Genomic DNA, 20,575 nt, shown 5'->3' with positions numbered 1-20,575 from the left:
CTAGCACTGAGTCACATCCCCCTAGCCCCTATATATATATATATATATATATATATATATATATATATATATATATAAATTTTTTTCAATGCTGATCATGACCCATTCTATGGTCAAAACCCATTTGAACCCTCCTGCAACAGTTCTAATTCTTAGTATTACTAAGACTAAAAATTAGAAACCTAACAGATGGGTACACCCTGAATCCATGTAGGTTTTGAAAATCCACCTCTCCAAATACAAAGACAAGAACTCAGTATTAAGATTGCAGATTCCACAACATTGACAAAAGCCGTTATCACTGCACGCGCGGTGTAAAGAATAGCTTGAGCAAGTATTTAGCAGACCTATGGCACTTTCGTTTGTTGACTTGGCTGCTTCATGGTCTGACAAACACACATGCATGTTGTGACCAGCAGAGGGTGGTTCTGCTGCCAACTATAGAGATGGTATAGGAAGATGGCAGAGACGGCATTTGGATTTTTATTCTTATATTTTTGGCAGTGCTGGGGATGGAACCCGGGCCTCCTGCATGCACACTAGGCAAGCACTCTACCACTGAGCCACATTCGCAGCCCAGAGCCAGCCGCAGGAGGAAGCCTGCAAAGCCACCCTGGTGGCCGGGGTCCCCAAAGCTGCTGATCCTGCAGTTCACAAAAGAGTCCACCTCTGCTCATTTCCACTGAGCCCTGAAAAGGGCTGGCTTGTTGGGGTGCCTAGGGTGGGATCTGGCAGCCCGGTCCTCACACACTCCACAGAGGCCCTGAGTGCTGGCCGCGGGGGCTGGTGGGCCTTTGCCCAGGTGGTCCAGCCTGGGGGCAGGAGGGGGCCGATTCCCACACTGAGAAATCTCTAGTGTCCCTGGCCACCTGGGGATGCTTCCCTCCTCCTTAGCCACCAGCCCCAAAGGGCGCAGCTCATAACAAACGTTCACACCCGGGGGAATCCTCCGAGCTGGAGACCCCCTGCCCTGCTAACAGCATCTCCTGGTCTTCCCACAATTTCTTAAGAAAAGAGGATTTGTGGCCTCCAGGGAGACTCACAATACGTATTAACATATGAAAGACTCTGAAAAGTCCTATAGAAAAGAAACTGGCTGAACTCTTTTGTTTTTTTAATTTTAGGATTTTACAAGTTTGTCCACCAAGACACCCCGCTGCCCTAAAGTCCCTCTGGGACTAAAGACACCCCTGGGCATCATTGTGGAGTAAATGAAACTCGTCATTGTGTTAAATACCTCCTAGCATCTCAGAACCCAGGAACCACCCTAACCACCCTTTAGGGTCTAAGTCTTTCCCCCATCTTCCCTTCTTTAAGTCCCATGCACCTTCAAGAATCCTAGTGTCCCCAGGCTCCTGGGGGAGGGGGCAGAGGATTGTCGTAGAAAACAAAGGGATTGGGTTTAATGAGTTACCCTGCAGGAGAATTGGCACAGTTCTTAGTATTCAGCCTGTGGAGTGACCCTCTTAATTCAGGCACTGTAGGTACTGTTGCCTGGAAGATGGAGGGAACGGGGAAGGGGGGACGCCCTAGGAGCTTCCAATTCCTAGACTTTGCACTCAGGGGCTATATTCCTTCTTTTTCTCTTTTCCTCTGGATGCCCGTAGGAGAAGAGCAGAAATCCACAATAGTCAAGCTTCTCCCCTCCCTGTGGCATTACCCAGGGTTCTTTCTCCTCTGCCTAGTGCCATCCTTGGTGGCAAACTCTTCCTTCCACCCTCCCCTAGAATTCTCATCATGGTCCCCATCCCATTCCCTGTCCCCTAAACCCAGCTAACCAAACCCTCCCTTGGCCAAAGCAGTTTGGGCCACCCCAGTGTGGCAGGGTCAGTCCCTCTGCAGGCCAAACACCACGTAGTGAGCCACACTGAGCAGGGGACGGGAGATGAAGAGCAATATGGTCCTGTGGCCGGGGCCGGCCACCCCACAGGAGGGAAGGCTGTCGAACAGCGAGGCGTTGGCCAGCCCTCCAGTGACGTTGGCTGTCTCCTCCACTGGGACCCTTGGGGCGAGCAACTTGGAGAGGAGACTGCTAAACCTGCTCACGGTGGTGGCCACCGGTCCTGGGGACGAGCCTGGACTAGACGTGGTAAGGTTCAGCTCCTCTGGGTCCACGCACAGGCCGTCGGGGGAGCGATCGAAGGCCACCTGGCTGAGATCCAGGCCAGCCACGGAGCCCGGGGAGGCGCACGGCACGTCGGCCACGCGCCCAGAGCCCTCTATCCAGTCCCGCAGCCACTCCAGGTGGCAGTCGCAGCGCCACGGGTTGCGGAAGAGGAAGAGGCGTCCCAAGAAGAAGCCGGGCTGGAAGGCGGCCCAGGAGAGCACAGCGAGGCGGTTGCTGTTGAGGTGCAGGGCCAGCAGGCCCGAGAGGTTCTGGAAGGCGCCCTCCTCCACGAAGGCGATGCTGTTCCGGTCCAGGTAGAGCAGCTCCAGCTCCGTCAGGTCGGCGAACCAGGCGCGCGCCACCACGCCCAGCGCGTTGCCGCCCAGGTTGAGCGTGCGCAGGCGGCGCAGGCCGCGGAAGGCGTCGGCCGGCAGCTCGGCCAGCAGGTTGTCGTTGAGCAGCAGGTGCTCCAGGGCGCCGCAGTCGCCGAAGGCGCCGGCGTGCACGACGCGGACGCGGTTGGCCTGCAGGCTGAGCGAGCGCAGGCGCCGCAGGCCCAGCAGCGAGCTGGAGGCCACGGCCTCGATGCGGCCGCGCTCCAAGTGCGCATGCGTCAGGTTGGCCAGGCCGCGGAGCGCGCCCGGCACGCGGCGGAACAGGTTGTCGAAGGCAGCGAGCTCGCGCAGGGCCGGCAGCTCGGCCAGGAGGCGCTCGGGCACGCTGAACAGGCGACACGCGGCCAGGTCAAGGCGGCGCAGGCGGCCCAGAGCGACGAAGGTGCGCGCGTGCAGGTAGCGCAGCTCGCCGTTGTGCGCCAGGCGCAGCTCCGCCAAGCGCGGCAGACCCTTGAAGGCGCCCGGCGTGATAAAGGACAGGTTGTTGTGGCGCAAAGACAGGCGGCGCAGGGACGGAAGCGTGCCAAAGGCCCGCTCCCCCAGGATGCGCAGGCCGTTTCGGTCCAGATCGATGGAGGTGGCCTCGCACGGGAACTCGGCCGGCACCCGCAGGAGGCCCGCGCGGTCGCAGCGCACGGAGCAGCTGCGCTCGGCGGTGCTGCAGGTGCAGGCAGCCGGGCAGGCACGCAGGCAGGCCTCGGTGGCCCGGGTGTTGGGCAGGCCGAGGAGCACCACTGTGGGGGGGGGGGGGGACATAGGACACAGGAAGAAGAAGAGACAAAAAAAGGAGCGGTAGTCAGCCAGAAGTCACCCCAGGGAGCAGGACACAAGCCCTCCCCCAAGTTCTCCTGCATCCTGCAAATGGCCCCTTCCCACTTCCCAGGCCTCGGGCAGTTTCCCCGCCTACAATGCCGTCTTCTACGCTTTCCGGTTATCTTAATCGGCAAAACCCATGCTGTACTCCCTGCGTGGGACTCCATTCTAAACGCCCTCCTGCCTGTGTCGTGTCTTTGAGGGCATCTCCGGGGCCTGCTGTAGGCTTGTGCTGCCTGATACAGTAGCCACACCACACACGGGCTACCGAGCATTCGAAATGTGGCCAGTCTTAATTGCCAGGTGCATCAGATCTCAAAGACGCATTACCAAAAAGAGTCAACTGTCACAATAATTTTGTGTTGATTATATGTTGAAATATTTTAGGCATGTTGTAGTAAATAAAATGTTAAAATCAATATCCACGGTTTCTACCTTTTTAAGTGTGGCTACTTAGAAATGTATACATAGAAAGCTGGGCACAGTGGCGCAGGTTTGTAATCCCAGCAACCTGGAAGGCTGAGGCAGGAGGATCACAAGTTCAAGGTCAGCCAGTGAGGCCCTAAGCAACTTAGCAAGACCCTGTCTCAAAATAAAATATAAAAAGGACTGGAAATGTAGTTTAGAGGTAGAGTGCCTCTGGGTTCAATCCCAAGGAAGGAAGGAAAGAAAAGAAATTAATTTATACATTTGTGGCTTGTGTTTTATTTCTCTTAGTGCTATTGACCCCTCTCCTAAGAATTCAGTTCTGGAAAAACACCACTGAATAAATTAAGCCTTATTGGCATCAGATTCATCATTTTAGGTTGGGACACATTTTATCTAGAGGTTCCAAAGTTTCCATTCTGAGGCAAAGCTGCTTAACTTCCCGAAAGAACAAATACCTGCTATCAACCCCACCCCAGCTTAAACTCCTACACAGCTTATGAGGTTCCCCTTGCAGGCCATAAAGCTGCTTTGTGTCACAGGCTGCTGCTCTCCTTGGAGGGACAGCCTTGTGGGTATGCCTCCTGTTACCCGACAATAAATCTCTTGTGTGACATTTGGGTCTGTGGTGTGGTCCTTGGACTTTGCCTGGACTCTGCAAGTGTCCTTTCAAGCCTCATGGAGAAGAAAGAATTAGAGAGCAGGGGAGTTGGGAATTTTCTAGATAAGTATATCCAAATTTTTCCTTTTTCTTTTTCCCCCCTGCACTGGGGATTGAACCCAGGGGCACTCCATCACTGAGCTACATCCCCAGTCCTTTTCTTCTTTCATTCTTTCTTTTTTTTTTTTTACTTTTGAGATAGGTCTCACTAAGTTGCCCAGGCTGAGGAACTTGAGATCCTCCTGCCTCCGCCTCCCAAATTGGGTCACTGCGATTACAGGTGTGCCCCACCCATCTGGCCTCTTTTTCTTTAATGGTCTCGAAGATTAAACCATAAGGACAATATGCAAATAACCTCACACATCCCCAAAGAATTAATTATAGGCACTATGCAGTTAAGTTCCATTCATCATCTGTGGTCCTGTAGAAACTTTTTTAGGTCATCCTGGGAAAGAAATGTGCTTATAAATTGTCTTCTGAGCATTTGAGTAGAGAATCAAATAAAGACTTCAAAAGCCCCCCCCCCATAGGCTTGCCACTGGCAGCAAACTAAATGACATGGTCTCCTGCCCCATGGAAGCCAGAGGTCCCAAGCCCAATCTTAAGGACCAGTGGAAAAGACAGCATTGACACATGCACAAGTTTTATTCTCTGGCCAGGATCAGCTTTCAGGTAGAGTGTGCTCAATCCACAGTTCCTGCAGGGAAGAAAAGGTATCCACAACTACCCACTGATTGATGATTTCTGCTCCTCCTCTGCAGTACTCCCAAATTCCTAGCAAGCACCCCTGGCCTGCTGTTCAGGCTCTTTCACTGTGTACACGGCCCCCTGCCTTGTCTACCCAAACCGCTGGGGGATCCTGAAGGCCTGCTCAACACAACTGTACAGAATGCACTTGCTGCTCCCTCTGTAGATATGCTCAGCTTCTGGGGTCTTTTCAGTCCATCTGTCTCAGACACGCCAGGCTTTCTCAACTGCTGGGAAGGGGATCAACCCTTTCAGACTTGGCTGAAGAACACTCCAACCTTTGAGTGTTCAGCTGAAAACTGTAGCTGTTTCAACATTCTGATCCTGAGAAAGCTTGACTTGGCTTTTTCTTCTCCCTTCAAAGCTGAGATTGACAGACAGCTTCCAGCAAAGTTCTTGGACCCTATGCCAAGCTCGGCTGCAAACAGGACCTCTGCTGGGTTGGGAGACACTGTGTTAGGGAGACAGGGCCAAGAATATAACCTTTACTCCAGCCCTGAGCTGGACAGAGGCAGGACCTTTTCCTACCAACTCTTCCAACTGGGTCAAGTTGAAGGCATTCAATTTCATTACAAATTGTCCTTTATTCTAGTCCCTTCTTTCTAATTAAGAGAACTATGCTCTCAATCATATGACTCATGTTTATGCCCCACGATAGCTAAAATTGTTCCAGGCACACAGTACAGTTCAATAAATGTTTGCAGAATTAAATCGAATTGATGCCTTCCTCCGTGAGCTTCCTGCTGGAGGATGTCATTTATTTTACAAACTCTTTGTCAAGAACTCACAGGATTAGAAGAAGCAGGATACAACCAATTTGTATAATATAAGAGATCAAAAAGGTAGCTGCCAACTGGGAGTGGTGGTGCACTTATTCCTGTTATCCCAGTGACTTGGGAGGCTGAGGCAGGAGGATCGTGAGTTCCAGGCCAGCCTCAACAACTTAGCAAGACCCTCAGCAACCTAGCGAGACCCTGTCTCAAAATCTCAAAATAAAAAATGAAACGGACTGGGGATGTGGCTCACTGGTAAAGCATCCTTGGGTTCAATCCCCACTATCAAAAAAAAAAAAAAAAAAAAAACAGAAGAAGTAACTGCTAATGTTTTAAAACTGTGAGAGGTGAGAGTGAAGTTTTCACTGTATATCCTTTTCACTTAAAATTGTAAACCCTGTGTATATATAACCTGTTTCAGAAAATAGATTAAAATGTATTTTAAGTTTTACTAAACATTCGAGACAACCAGGAATAGTGGCACACGCCTGTAATCATAGCTACTTCAGAGGCTGGGGGAGGAGGATCGGAAGTCTTAAAGCCAGCCTGGGCAATTTAGTGAAACCTTTTCTCAAAAAATAAATAAATCATAAGATGAAAATAAAAAATGTCAAGACATTGTCACTATAGAAGACCTATTTTCAGTCTCTGAAACTTTGATAGCCATTAGGAATGATAACTAATTTACCAGATTGTTGAGTGAAATTTAGATTAAGTCAAGTAAATTGGCAGAACAGATAACTTCAGTATTGGTTCATCCAATATGAAGACTAAGTGTATGTTTTTAAGCCAGAAAAATAGGGCATCAAAATAAAGTTCTTTCTAAATAATAACATATTTGAGTGAGTTCTCCTTGCAATGAAAGAGTAGCTTGTTTATCAGATTAATATTCCTGCTGATAGTTCCAGTATACCCATAGTTATTACTACAGGGAACTAGAAAGAAGGGTCTATGAAGATTCTCTATCAGGGCTGCACATTAGGATCACATGGGGAGCTTTTCAAATATACCACCCAGGGTAATTACATGAGGATCTTCAGGGTTGGGATCAGGCATTAGTATCTTGAAAGCTGCACAGGTGGCTGGGTGAGGTGGTGCATGCCTGTACTGTTATTCCAGCAAGTTGGGAGGCTGAGATAGGAGGATCACAAGTTCAAGGCCAGTCTCAGCAACTTAGCAAGGTCTTAAGTTTGCCTAATGTGTGAGGCCCTGGGTTCGATCTTCAGCCCCGCATGAAAAAATAAAGGTCCATTGACAACTAAAAAAATCTTTTAAAAAAGCTCAGTAAGCCCATGTAACATAAAACTACCACACACACACACACACACACACACACACACACACACACACACACTCCTCTGCCTAGAGACCTAGTCAAACTGTTAAAAGCCAAAGATAGACAATTCTGAAAAGCATTCAGAGCTAGGGATCTAGCTCAGTTGGTAGAGTGCTTGCCTCACATGCACAAGGCCCTGGGTTCAATTCCCACCACCACAAAAAAGAAAAGAAAAGGAAAAAAAAGCATCCAAAGAAGAAAGACATGACATAAAGAGAAAAAGAGAAATAATAAATAGATAAATAAAATGTATATACATATATATCACTATTATGGTCTGAACATTTGTCCCCTTCTCCTGATTCATATGTTGAAATCCTAAACCCCAAGGTGATAGTATTAGAAGGAGCATAATTTGAAAGGTTATCAGGTCATAGGAGCAGAGCCCTCGTGAAGGGGATTAGTACCCTTATGAAAGGGACCCCAGAGGACTGGGGACCCAGCTCAGTGGGTGAGCACTTGTCTAGCATATACAAGGCCCTGGGTTCCATCCTTCAATCATGTAAGGACACAGAGAGAAAGTGCCATCTATTAGGAATGGGCCCTTGCCAGACACCACATCTGATGGTGGCTTGATTTTGAACTCTCTAGCCTCCAAATCTATGAGAAATACAGTGCTGTTGTTTAGAAGCCACCCAGACTATGGTATTTTTGTTATAGCAGCCTAAATAAAATAATACTGACTTCTCGTCAGTAACGATGAAGGCCATAAGACAGTAGAATGGCAATCTTCAAGTGCTGAAAGAAAAGCAAAATCTGGCAACCCAATTCTATATATAGTAAAAGCATCTTCTAAATGAAGAAAAATAGAGATATTTTCAGATAAACAAAATCGGAGAAAATTCATCTCCAGCAGAGTTTTTGCACAAGAAATGATAACTTTCTCCAGCCTGAAGAAAAATGCTACTAGATGAAAATAAGATGGAAAGGAGCAAATGAAGAGCAATGGAAATGGTATAAATATGTCATGAACTCTTTTCTCACCTGAATTGCTTGATAAGTGGCTGTTTAAAGCAAAAATAACAAGATATCGTGGTATTTATAATATAAATAAATGAAAAAACATAACACCGATGACATAAAAAATAAAAAGAGAGATAAATTTAATTGAATCTTATTATCTTGCATTATGCATAAAGCAATATAAGATTAATTCAAGGTAGCCCATGACAACTTGAAGGTACATGTTGTAAGTCCTAATAATAAAAAAGAATCTCAACCCCTACCTCACACCATATATAATACAACTCCAAATGACAACAAATATCTACAGGACATAGCCTAGGAAGTGTGATAACATATGTTATCTGGGTGATATGAACATGTATAATGTCAATTAAATTTTATGGGTTTTGCTGGGCATGGTGGTGCACCCCTCTAATCCCAGTGGCTCAGGAGGCTGAGGCAGGAGGATGGTGAGTTCAAAGCCAAGCTCAGCAACTTAGCAAGGCCCTAAGCAACTCAGTGAGACCCTGTCTCTAAATAAAATACAAAAATAGGGCTGGGGACATGGCTCAGGGGTTAGGTGCCCCTTGGGTTCAACCCCCAGTGTCCAAAAAGAAAAATTTTATGAGTCTCTTTTGCTCTCATAACAACCAACTTTTTTTGGGGGGGGGGGGTACTAGGAATTGAACCCAGAAGGACTTTACCACTGAGCTACACCCCTAGTCCTTTTTATTTTTTACTTTGAGACAGGATCTCACTAAGTTGCCCAGGTGGCCTTGAACTTGGGACCCTCCTGCCTCGGCCTCACCAGCCACTGGGATTGCAGGTGTTCGCCACTCTGCCCAGCAACAACCAAATTTAATAAGTATTTGCTCAGGGCTAAGATGGCTACATACATTAATTCATTGACTACAACAGCCCTGCAACTAAGTACTGCTCTCTCTTTCTCACAGGAGGAAGCTAAGGTTGGGGGTGGTTAATGACACCAAGCTTTCTTTCTCTGTCTTTCCACTGTATTGAGCTGTCTCCCGCCCCACACATCTAACCTCCTGAACTTCCATTTCTTTAACTGTAAACTGAAGGACTCTGCTTCCTGACCTTTGAGGACCTTTCTGGCTCTTGTTTTCTGTGATTCCACAGCAGCTGTTACCAACCATGGCTTCCAAGAAAAAAATAAAACACCCTACTCCAAGTCCCATGTGTCTCTGCCACCTCCTCCCAGCCCCAGCTGCTTGCACCATGAGTGGACACTTGGATGTAAGCAGAGCTAATCTGACTCATCCCTTCTCCATGAAAGGGAAAGAGGCACCGAGCCACTGGTCAGTGAGCTCCTGTGAGCACAAACCTGTGTGGCCTTGGGGATGGGGTTTATACCAAAGCTACATCCAGCTCAACAGTATGGAGGACTAGAACTGAGAGTAAGGTGAAGGAGTTGGGGTGCTGTCAGTCTGTTCAGGGTGCCATAACAAAATACCATCAACTGGGAGCTTATGAACAACAGAAACTTGTTTCTTACAGCTCTGGAGGCTGGGAAGTCCAAGAACAAGGCAGACTCAGTGTCTGGTGAGGGCTCACTTCCTGGTTCATATACAGCCATCTTGTTATGTCCTCACTTGTAAAAAGGGGCAGGGGACCTATCTAAGGACTCTTTTATAACAGCAACAATCACAATCATAAGGGCTCCATCCTTATGAATTATCACTTCCCAAAAGCCCCACCTCCTGATACATCACACTGAGGGGGTTGGTTTTAACCAATGAATTGAGTGTGAGGGGCACAAAAATTCAGTCCATAGCATGTGCAAAGAGAGCAATAGCTCTGACTTGAGAATCACAGAGATGGACCTCATGAAGCCCAGCTAGAGCTGTTTCGGTGACATTTCCCTGTTCCTATTTTGGAAATCCACTCAAACTATCTGGATGCATGAGTGAATTTCTATTCCTTTCTGCAACCAGACCATTTCGAATTGTAGTGGACATTGGACACTGGAAAAGGGGTCCTGTTTTAAGCACAATTTGTACATTTAGGTAATTTCCTTTGTTACAAATACTACCTTAAGACAGAAGCCAGACTAGGGCACAGTGGTACACACCTGTAATCCCCAGGGGCTCAGGAGGCTGAGGCAGGAGGATCTCGAGTTCAAAGCCAGCCTCAGCAAGGAGAGGCACTACGCAACTCAGTGAGACCCTGTTTCTAAATAAAACAACAGAATAGGGCTGGGGATGTGGCTCAGTGGTCAAGTGCCCTTGAGTTCAATCCCCAGTACCAAAATTATATTTTTTAAAAATAAAATAAAATAAGAATAAAAGGGGGGCTGGGGATGTGGCTCGGTGGTTAAGAACCCCTGGGTTCAATCCCTAGTACAAAAAAAAATCGAAGACAGAAACTCTCTTTCCTAAGCATGTGACCTAGCTTTGTCAAGAAGACACTCAGCAAGAGTTGGATTACGAAGTAGACACCAGGCAGAAACCATTCTCTGGACAGAATGGCAGAAGAGGTGTCTGGCTTTCAGGCTTGTATGATGGAATTTCTGGCACCCAGCACATAAACATGATTCTCGTGAGATTTTAGGTGTACCCACCAAGTGGCAAGGGCAGAAGGGTCTTTTGGAGTTGCCCACATCCTGATAAAGGAACGCTCCTGATGGCTTCGATGACCTAGAGTAGGTTCTATGGTTTGCAATAATATTCTTGAGCAAGAGCCTGAGACAGGTGCTAGAGTTTGGATCTGAAATATGGGCCAAAGTCCCATGTGCTAAAAGCTCAGTCACCCGCCTGTGATGCTATTGAAAGATGCTGAAACTTTTAAAAGGTGAGACCTAATTGGAGGAAGTTGGGTTTTGGGGGGGTCCCTTTGAAAGGGATATTGTGATCTGATCCCCTTCCTCTCATTCTCTCTTTGCTTCTCTGCCACCATGAGGTACAGTTCTCCTCTGCATATGTTCCCGCATATGTCCCCATCATGAGTGTTGAGTGACCCTGAACTGAAACCTGTGGGAAACCAAAACCCAACTTCCTCCAATTAGGTCTCACCTTTTAAAAGTTTCAGCATCTTTCAATAGCATCACAGGCTGGTGACCGAGCTTTTAGCACATGGGACTGTACCTCCTTCCTTCCCCTGAAAAACCAGGTAAACTCTTCACCTTGCCAAGAGCAAATGATTCAAATTCAGGGCCAGGCAGCACCCCTCAACCAAAAAGAAAGTCCTTGCCATTCGCTGACAGGAAATAACATAACAGTAAATCAAAAATTGTTTAGCACAACCCTGCTTTTTCCAAATCCAAATGAAAAGTGGTCTCTCCCAGAATCAGCAGTAACCGTTCCAGAAACAAAACTCCTTGGCCATCCAGAGCTGAGTTCCATGGGAATACCTTGGCCAGAAACACATTTACCAAATTAAAATAAAGATTACAGTTTGTGAGAAGAGAAAGTCAACTCATTTGGCAGTTGCTTAGCAAATTCTCTTCTCACACTGGTATTTTGGGGAAGGATTCATCTGGAAGTCACAGAAGACATGAAGGCCCTTATTTCCAATCTGAGGAATAAGGACAGGAAGATGAGAAATGCAGGATGGGCCTGGGCTCAGGGCTGTCCCTGCTCAGCCAAAAGTTGTTATAGCTCCAGGGTTCATATGCAGGCTTTCCAGAACATTCGGTCTGGAAACACTTAGCCTGTGGGTATGCCTGAGCCCTCTCAGAAACCCTAAGGATACTTATTCTCACCCCTGCTCTCTCATACTGCTTGTTTTTTTTTTTTTAACCTCAGATGACCTCTGTCTCTGGGTTTGTTCATCTGGAAGGTGTGGACAGCTATGGGGAACACAGGCACCATGCTGCTTGAGACAGCTGTGAAAGCTCTGGCTCAAGCTCAAAGTGGGCTCCATGAGCCACTCATCACAGGATTAAGCCTCATCAAGGGACAAATCCTTCAAGGACCAAGTGGAAATCTGTCCCAGAGTAGAAAGCAACACACCAACTGTTATGGTTTAGATCTTAAAATGTCCCTGAAAGGCTCATATGTTGCCTCTGGCACTTTGGGGAGGTGGTAAAAACCTTTAAGAGATAGAGCATGGTTGGAAGGGTAGCATTTGGGGCATGGCCTTTAAGGGGACATTGGAGATGTGGACCACGCCTTCCTCTCTTTTTGCTTTCCTGCTGCCATGAGGGAAGCAAAAAGCTGCACCTCAGCTTTGCTCTAAAAGCTCCCTTCCATGATGGTGGGCCTTGCCATAGACCAAAAAACAACAGAGCCAGCAATTCCTGGAGTGAAACCTCTAACAGCATGAGCCAAAGTAAATCTTTGCTCCTTTTAAGTTGCTTATCTCAGTATTTTGTCATAGCAACAAAAAGTTGACTAACACATGGTCAAAGCACAGAATTCTGAAAAATAACAGATCATTATTTTAGGCCACATCATTTTAGAGTTTAGTTTTATCTATTTCTTTCTTTCTTTTTGATACTGCTGATTAAACCCAGCAATACTCAAACACTAAGCTCCATCCCCAGCCCTTTTTATATTTTATTTAGAGACAGGGTCTCACTGAGTTGCTTAAGAGCCTCACTAAGTTGCTGAGGCTGGCTTTGAACTCGAGATTCTCCTGCCTCAGCCTCCCAAGCTTCTGGGAATACAGGCATGCACCACCACATCTACCATTTTGGAGTTTATTTCACAGTTGTTGCACAACACTGTTAAAATGTGTATGTAACTACCAGTGGACCTTGACTTTCCTTACCCAGGCCAATTCCTGACACTTCATGCCCTGTGACTATCTTTACCATTGTTTTTCTAAAAGAAGGTACAACGGTGTGTACAGAGTGAATGGTGACCTCCCAAGATGGGGCAGGGGAAATATGTATCAGGGCAAGGTCCTTTGCAGAGTATGAACCAACTTTATTCAGCAGAAGCAAAACATGGAGGAAACTGGACTACAATTTCTGACAGAGTAAACCTGAAGAGAGGGAGACACAGACTGGAGCCAGGACTTGTTCTGTGTAATTGAAAACGTGCTTGATAAATGCTGGCTTCTTATCTTTCTGAATGATGGAGTGTAGCCTTGGAGGGAATGTAGGGATCCTGGCCTCCTCTCTCTCTCTGTTTGCTTCCCAGACGCCACAATATAAGCAGCTTTGCTCAATCACGTGCTCTTTACCATGGTCTTCTGCCTCGCCACAGGCCCAAAAGTAATGGATCCAACCAATCATGGACTGAAACCTCTAAAACTGTGAACCAAAATAAACTTTTCTTCCTTATAAATTGTCTCGGAAACTTTGTCACAGCAACGGACAAAGATGTCAGGTGTCAGAATATTGAAGTTATTACCACAAAGAGGGTGCAAAGAAGGAACTAGAATGGTTCCAGGCTAATAACATCAGGATCTTCTGGGTGGTACTGGGCATTAGTATTTTTAAAGCTTTGCAGGTGATTCCAATGTTAAAAGTCAAAATGTGAGCAAAGTCAAAAACCAAGAGCCTAGGTAGGCCAAGGTTCCTGTGTGTGTATAAAATTTTACAAGGTGTAACAGAGTGACCATATGACCTATCAGTTTACCTCCTAGTTATTCCAATTCTACAGGAATTGGTAGCAGGTGATCTAACAGACATGACTGTATGAGCACTAGTCATAAGGGCCAAAAGGTAGAAACAACAAATGTCCATAAATGAATGAATGAATGGATAGATATATGTGGTATGCCATACAATGAAATATTATTCAGCCTTTAAAAAGAACAAAGAACTGACACATGCTATGATGTGGAGAAGGATGAACCTCAAACTCATTATGCTGAGTAAAATAAGACAATTATACAAGACCACACATTATGGTTCCATTTATAGGAAATGTCCAGAAAAGGCAAATCCATAAAGGCAGAAAGCAATTAGTGGTCACCAGTGGCTGAGTAGAGAGAACAGAGTGACTGTTGAATAATAGACAGACACAAGTTGCCTTTTGGGAAGATGAAAAAGGTCTTAGAACTAGATAGAGGTGATGGTTACACAACACTGTGTACATGCTAAATGTCACTGAATTGTGCACTTTAAAATGGCTAATGATAGCCAATCACAGTTGTGCACATTTGTAATCCCAGTGGTTCAGGAGGCTGAGGCAGGAGGATCACAAGTTGGAGTCCAGCCTCAGCAATTTAGTGAGGCCCTAAGCAACTTAGTGAGAACTTGTCTCTAAATAAAATATTTAAAAGGCTGGAAATGTGGTTCAGTGGTAAAGTGCCCCTGGATTCTCAATCCCCAGTACCAAAAAATGAAATAAAAATTAAAATTAAAATGGTTAATGGTAAATTTTATGTGGATTTGACGTCTATTTTATTTTGTTCTGTTTCTGAGGATTGAACCCAGGGTGCTTTACTACTGAGCTACATCCCCAGCCCTTTTTTATTATTATTACTTTTTAAAATTTTTGAGACAGGTCTCACTGAGTTGCTTAGGACCTTGCTAAATTGCTGAGGCTGACCTCAAACTTGTGATCCTCCTGCCTTAGCCTCCCAAGTTGCTGGGATTACAGGCATGCTCCACCATGCTGGGTTTACTTCTATTTAAAAAAGAAAGAAAGAGATGGGGGCAGAGGAAGAAAAGTTAAGGTTTCCCTGCATCTGTGTCCTGGTGACCTGCACAGGCCAGCCCCCAGCTGCAAGGAGGCAGCAATGGCTGGACTCAGATACCCCCAAAGAATGATATATTGATGCAGACCAGCTAAGTTTCTCTCAGGAGGCCCTTAGCTTTGCAAATATGTGTTTTCGCCCCTCGAGGTTTGCTAGAAGGGTTACTCATGGAGTTTCCAACCACAGAGTGAGTTTGGAATGTTTCTTTATTCTCATTGTTTTAAAAGAACTTGTGCCTCATGAAACCAAAATAGCATGGGAAAATATGATCCATTTTCTGGTTTCAGCAAAATCTTTTCAGCCACTTGGCTCTAGAAATCCTTCCCTTCCCACTCCTGGCAAAGGCTACCCCAGTTGCTCCTCAGGCCAAGACTCAGTGCTGGGTTTTCAAAACAAAACTGGATGAGGGAAACAGAAATGCAGTGGGGAAGGCCATGCCATGGCCTCCGGCCTCACCTGACTCCAGAACTGGCTTCCCACACCCTGCAGGTATGTTCTGGGACAAGAAAAAAAAAATTCACCAATTCCAGCTGCAGTTTTGTGGCTGAGTCCTAAAGGACGGAGATATCTATCTCTGGGGAGATGGTCTGCTGAGGACCTCAAAGGCCTTTGGAAATTTCAAGGTAAAGATCTGTCCCTTCTGAGAAGTAGACAAGACCCTAGGAAGGCCTCCAGGACTAAATACTGGTATTTCTCCTGCTATGGTCTGGTTATTGGAATGCGGCCCACAAAGGTTCATGTACTAAGGCCTGGTCCTCGGTGTGGAGGTATTAAGAGGTAGTGCAACCTTTAAAGGGTGGAGCCTACTAGAAGGTAATTAGGTCATTAAAGCGCAGCCCTTGGGAGGCATTAATGGAGTTCTCAATCTCTCAGGAAGTCCTACAAGAGCTGGTAGTTATAAGTGAGCCTGGTACCTCCCCTGAATCCTTCTTGGTTCCTGTCTTGCCATCTAGTCTCCTCCCCTCACACATACTTCTACCATGAGGCCCCCACCAGAACTGAGCAGGTGTTGTTATCATGCTCTTGAACCTCCAGAACAATAAGCTAAATAAACTGCCTTTAAAAAAAAAAAAAAACAACCTCAGGTATTTTGTGATAGCAACAGAAAATAGACTAAGACATACCCCTAACTGGAAGTAACCTAAATGTCCAACAATAGGGGACATCTATATGATGGACTACTACTATGCAGTCAAAAAGTAGGAACTACTGGTCTGTACAATGACATCCATGCATATTGCTCACCATGCCATAGTACCTCTTTTTTTAATATTTATTCTTAAGTTTTAGGTGGATACAATATCTTTATTTTACATTTATGTGGTGCTGAGGATCGAACCCAGTGCCTCGAGCATGCTAGGCAAGCGCTCTACCACTGAGCCACAACCCCAGCCCCAGTATCTGACTCTTGATAATGAGGAATTTATTTCCACTTGGAGTACAGTCATTCTCTTCCTACAGCCATTCTTCTTTTAAATCCAATTGAGGTATAATTTACTTATAATACAATGTACCAACTTTAGTGGACAGTTCAATAAGTATAACAAATGTATATGCGGGACTGGGGTTGTGGCTCAAGTGGTATCGAACTTGTCTAGCATGCATGAGACACTGGGTTCGATTCTCAGCACCACATAAAAATAAAATAAAGATTTGGGGTCCACCTAAAACTAAAAAATAAATATAAAAAACCACAAATGTATATGTATAACTATCCCAATCAAGATTTGGAACATTTCCACCCAGGTGTGGTGGTGCACACCTATAATCCCAACTCAGGAGGCTAAGGCAGGAGGATCACAAATTCAAGGCCAGCCTGGGCAACTTAGGGAGACTGTGTCTCAAAACCTAAACAATTTTTAAAAAGACTGGGGCTGTGGCTCAGTGGTAGTGCACCCCTGGATTCCATCCCCAGCAAATCAAAAAACAATGCAAGTCTTACCCTCTCAGAAGAAGACCTGATACCTAGTATGACTGAGTCTCTCAGGCTGAGTAAAGGTTATAATCTGGGTATCTTAATCCATTCAACCTACAAACCCTTATAAAGCACTTACAATGCTTTACTCCAAGACAGGGGGGTAGTCAAAACACAAACCCTGACCCTCTTTAAAGACTCAGTATAGAGCAAGCCAGATGTGAGGGACCTGTGAAACAATTTGTGAAATTTGCATGTTATACTATGAACAAGAGGAAGACTTTGGAGGGGGTGACATAGGAGGCATAAGGGGACACCAAATCTTCCAAGAGAAGACCCACTTCTAGAACTGTATGTCCTCAGAAGGAGAAATTCAGTTCCAATCTTGCCCCAAATTTCCCCTGCTGTGAGCCACTTCTGATTTCTCCAAGGTCTTGTCATTTTTTTAACCAAGGAGACAGAGCGCTATCCGAGCCCGTGTCTCAGGAACATGTTGTCCCTATTGCTTGTGACTCATGGTCGTCAGAGAAATATTCTCTGTGCTGCTAGAGTGTGTTTTAAATGAAAGCACCAGGGGATGTGGAGACGGTCATTAATTTTAAGTGCAACTATTGTTAGCAGATGATGTCACCACTGAGTCCTCCAACTTGTCACAAAAAGTCTGGATGTGTTTCAGGTTTCTGTAGCAAGGATGGTACCCGTTTTGCAGTATGTAGGCTCTGAACTATCTGCAGTCTGCGAGGACAGCAGAGCTTTGGGTGCACATTTAAATAATAACACTGGCTCTCAGAAGGAAACATTCTGTCCCCATGAGTCAATCAAACTTCATGTCCTTTCTAGGTAGGAGAAATGGCAAGAAGCTGGCTGCTGGCAATTATATAAATGTCAACTCCTGTCCTTTGGAGGCTCCTTGAGGTAGGAAGTTGTGTCTTATTTATCATAATGTTCCCTATGTCTCGTTCCAATTTTTTTCTCATTTATTTATTGGATCTCCCATGAAGGAAGGTAATTTTCTCAAGGATAAAGATCAGATGATCATATCCCTCATAGAATTGAACCAACTGAAGGTACATTGTATATCTATTTGATTCAATAGAACAAGTTCTACTTTTTGAAAAGGTGAAATCAAGAGTAAGAAAATTCTATCACTATTGTTTTAGAATGATCTGGTAAAATGTTCTCTCCTAGTACCGCATACAGAGATCTATTACATACATCATCATACCTCAAATAATTAAATTCACCCCAAAGGTCAGAAAAAATGATTCTGTGAGTCAAATCATTTATTTCTGAAGAACATAGCAGATTTTTCCCTTGGGCTATCTCAGTCAGATTCGAGCAACCAGAGTTGGGGGAAATACTTTATGATGAATCTTCTTGATTTGTTTTTTGTTTTTGTTTTTGTTTTTGTTTTGTAGTGGGGGATGGAAGCCAGGGCCTGGAGCATGCGTGGAGCATGCGCATTGAGCAAGCGCTCTGCCACCGAGTCACACCTCTAGCCCTTCTTGGGATATTAAAACACATATAGCAACAGGACAAAAAAAAAAACTGGAAAAAAATTTAAGCATCTGTAATTCCCCTAAAAGCCCACAATTCCAACATCTTTCATTTTTTTCTCTCTCCTTTAGGAAGATGGTTTCTTTAAGGGATTTGGGGTTTTAACTAAATGAGCTTAAAATAACATGATTAGAAAACCACTATAGTTGGGGGTTATAACATTAATGAATTTATATCTGAGATTGGGATAAGAAAATCACCGAGGAGACTATTTCATATATTTGGCTGGGGTGGGGGCGGGGTCCCCCCTGCTGTTGACTCTCAGTCCCCAGCCCCTCCCCCACAGTCACACCGGCAGTGAAATCTGATCATGGATGTCCAAATCATGGAAGCCTCTTGAAAACTGAACTCTTTGGGTAGAAGATCCTGTGACTTCCAGCTCCTGCCCACACTGGCAGCGACACTCACCATGCAGAAGCAGGACCAGCATCCCTTTTACACACCTGGTGGCTTAGAACCACCCAGCTGTGGGATCCCTGCCTGAAGAGAGAAAGCAAGCGCAGGTCACCTGGTGCCTAGGAGAGATCCCTGGAGACCCCCATCGCCGCCACCACCATCTCCACAAAATGTCCTACGTTGTCCCCCATTTCACGTTCATTTCCCCCTCCCCCCAATGACTCTGGTGTTGTGTTAAGAGAAGCCAACAACCAATCAGAAGCTCCCCCCGCCAAAAAAAAAAAGTTCATCCTGGTTCTATTCGGAAACCCTTCACCAGGCGAAGACCCTGATGCAGAGGAAAACCCTTGCAAAGAAGCCTCTGGGAACAGTTTCCAAATTCTGCTTACCGTCCTGGGGGTCTGCCTGGTCCTGCACCTCCAAGAGGCCCCTGGGCTGCCCCAGCCCCTCCATCTCCCAAATCAGATGATAAAAGATGGTCCCACCGAGAAAGAAAGGCTGGGGTGGGGGTGATCAGAAAGCAAAGAGGAGTCTGCGGGTTTCAGTGCTTAGTTTTCTTTCTCCAGATTTAATGGCAGGAAAATCCTCTGTATCAGATGAGGATTAACAGAGATGAAAGAACGTGTCTGCCTTTCGAATCACCAAAGCCACTGACAGATTTTGCTGACACACCAATCGGCTTTATCCCCAGGCCTTGGCCACCCCTGGCCCTACTGCCCTGTCCATCTGCCTGGCCCCTTTCTCTCCTTAAACCTTCCCCAGACCCTGCCCCCTTCCCCGATCCCAGCCCCAGCCACCAACAATATGCAGCCAGAAATTGGCTTCATGCCACCCAAATAGCATTATCAGCATTTTCAATAAGGACACGTTATATAACTTGGAGAAAGGACAGGGCAGTTTAAAATCATGATGTTTTCCCGAAATGCAGGCTGCTGATTGCCTTTGCTTGGAGTGATGGATGGTGGGTAATTCCAAAACAGACCAGGGTGTGGGTGGGTCCCTCCACTCCAGTAAGGCTGGAAGCCCCGTTTTGGGATTGAAGCTCACAGCCTCGACCTAAAACAGCAGGTCCAGGAAGGGTGTTCAGAATCCGCCTGAGGTTTCTCAAACCCACGGGACTGGATTAAAGCCTTTGCTGCTCTGTGTCCTGTGAAATGCTCTCAGAAGCAACCGGTTCAGAAAAAGCACCTTGGAGCTCTTAGGAATGCAGAATCTCTGGGCACCCCCCACTCCCAACCTAGACCTCTTGACCCAACATCTGCATTTTAACAACATGGGGGTGGGGTGGTTCCTAGGCCTTTTTTTTGTACTGGGGATTGAACCCAGGGCTTTAAACCACTGAACCACACCCCCAGCAAGCTCTCATTAAGTTCCTTAAGGCCTCACTAAATAGCTGAGGCTGGCCTCAAACTTGCGATCCTCCTGCCTCAGTATTAGTGCAAAGAGACCGGGCTGGGTGCAAATTTCATGGATCATTTCAGCCTTTTATTCAGGAACAAGACTACACCAAGGGAATGGACCCACTTTCCCGGTGGAAAATGAGCCACTGAACAAAGGAGGGGACTGGGCTTATATAGGTTGTGGGTGACTGAGTGAGCGTGTCAGTCTGGCATTCAGGAATTTGAGTTTTGGGGTTGGGGGGCGGTGGCCAGCACCTGAAGAGGGTTTATTTTGGAAGAGATTAGTGTTTCCTAGAGACTATCATTCTAGGTTTGATGAAACACTTTCTCCCGGCCTGTGGCCAGCATCTGGGAAGGATTTATCTTGAAAGAGATGACAGCTATCAATGTATGGCTTTCTTTTTCATTCCCTTTCCCAGGCCATGCTATTTTGGGGTTTTTCACTTTCCGTATCCAATATTCAACCTCCCCGAGTCACTGGGATTACAGGCG

The 20,575-nt window shown here is 46.1% G+C and overlaps 1 protein-coding gene across 2 annotated transcripts in view; it reads right to left on the bottom strand.

Annotated features, from left to right (window-relative positions):
- Window positions 1–18,717, bottom strand: part of NYX (nyctalopin) — a gene marked incomplete at its 5' end in the record, with an annotated part of 73,881 nt that extends 55,164 nt beyond the window's left edge. Inside the window, 2 exons of one of the 2 annotated variants that reach the window (XM_081276363.1) lie at window positions 1,708–3,236; window positions 18,696–18,717. In XM_081276363.1, the coding sequence (XP_081132489.1) occupies window positions 1,828–3,236; window positions 18,696–18,717 (1,431 nt within the window). In that variant the 3' untranslated portion in view covers window positions 1,708–1,827. Of the gene's footprint in view, window positions 1–1,707; window positions 3,482–18,695 lie in introns of those variants that run through there. The other variant, XM_081276364.1, reaches the window with a different exon arrangement.
- Between the last annotated feature and the right edge of the window lie 1,858 nt (window positions 18,718–20,575).

Source organism: Spermophilus citellus, assembly GCF_964194105.1.
Source record: "Spermophilus citellus genome assembly, chromosome: X".
Taxonomy (NCBI): domain Eukaryota; kingdom Metazoa; phylum Chordata; class Mammalia; order Rodentia; family Sciuridae; genus Spermophilus; species Spermophilus citellus.
Note: the sequence above shows the minus strand (reverse complement) of the source record. Positions and strands in the feature narration are given on the sequence as shown.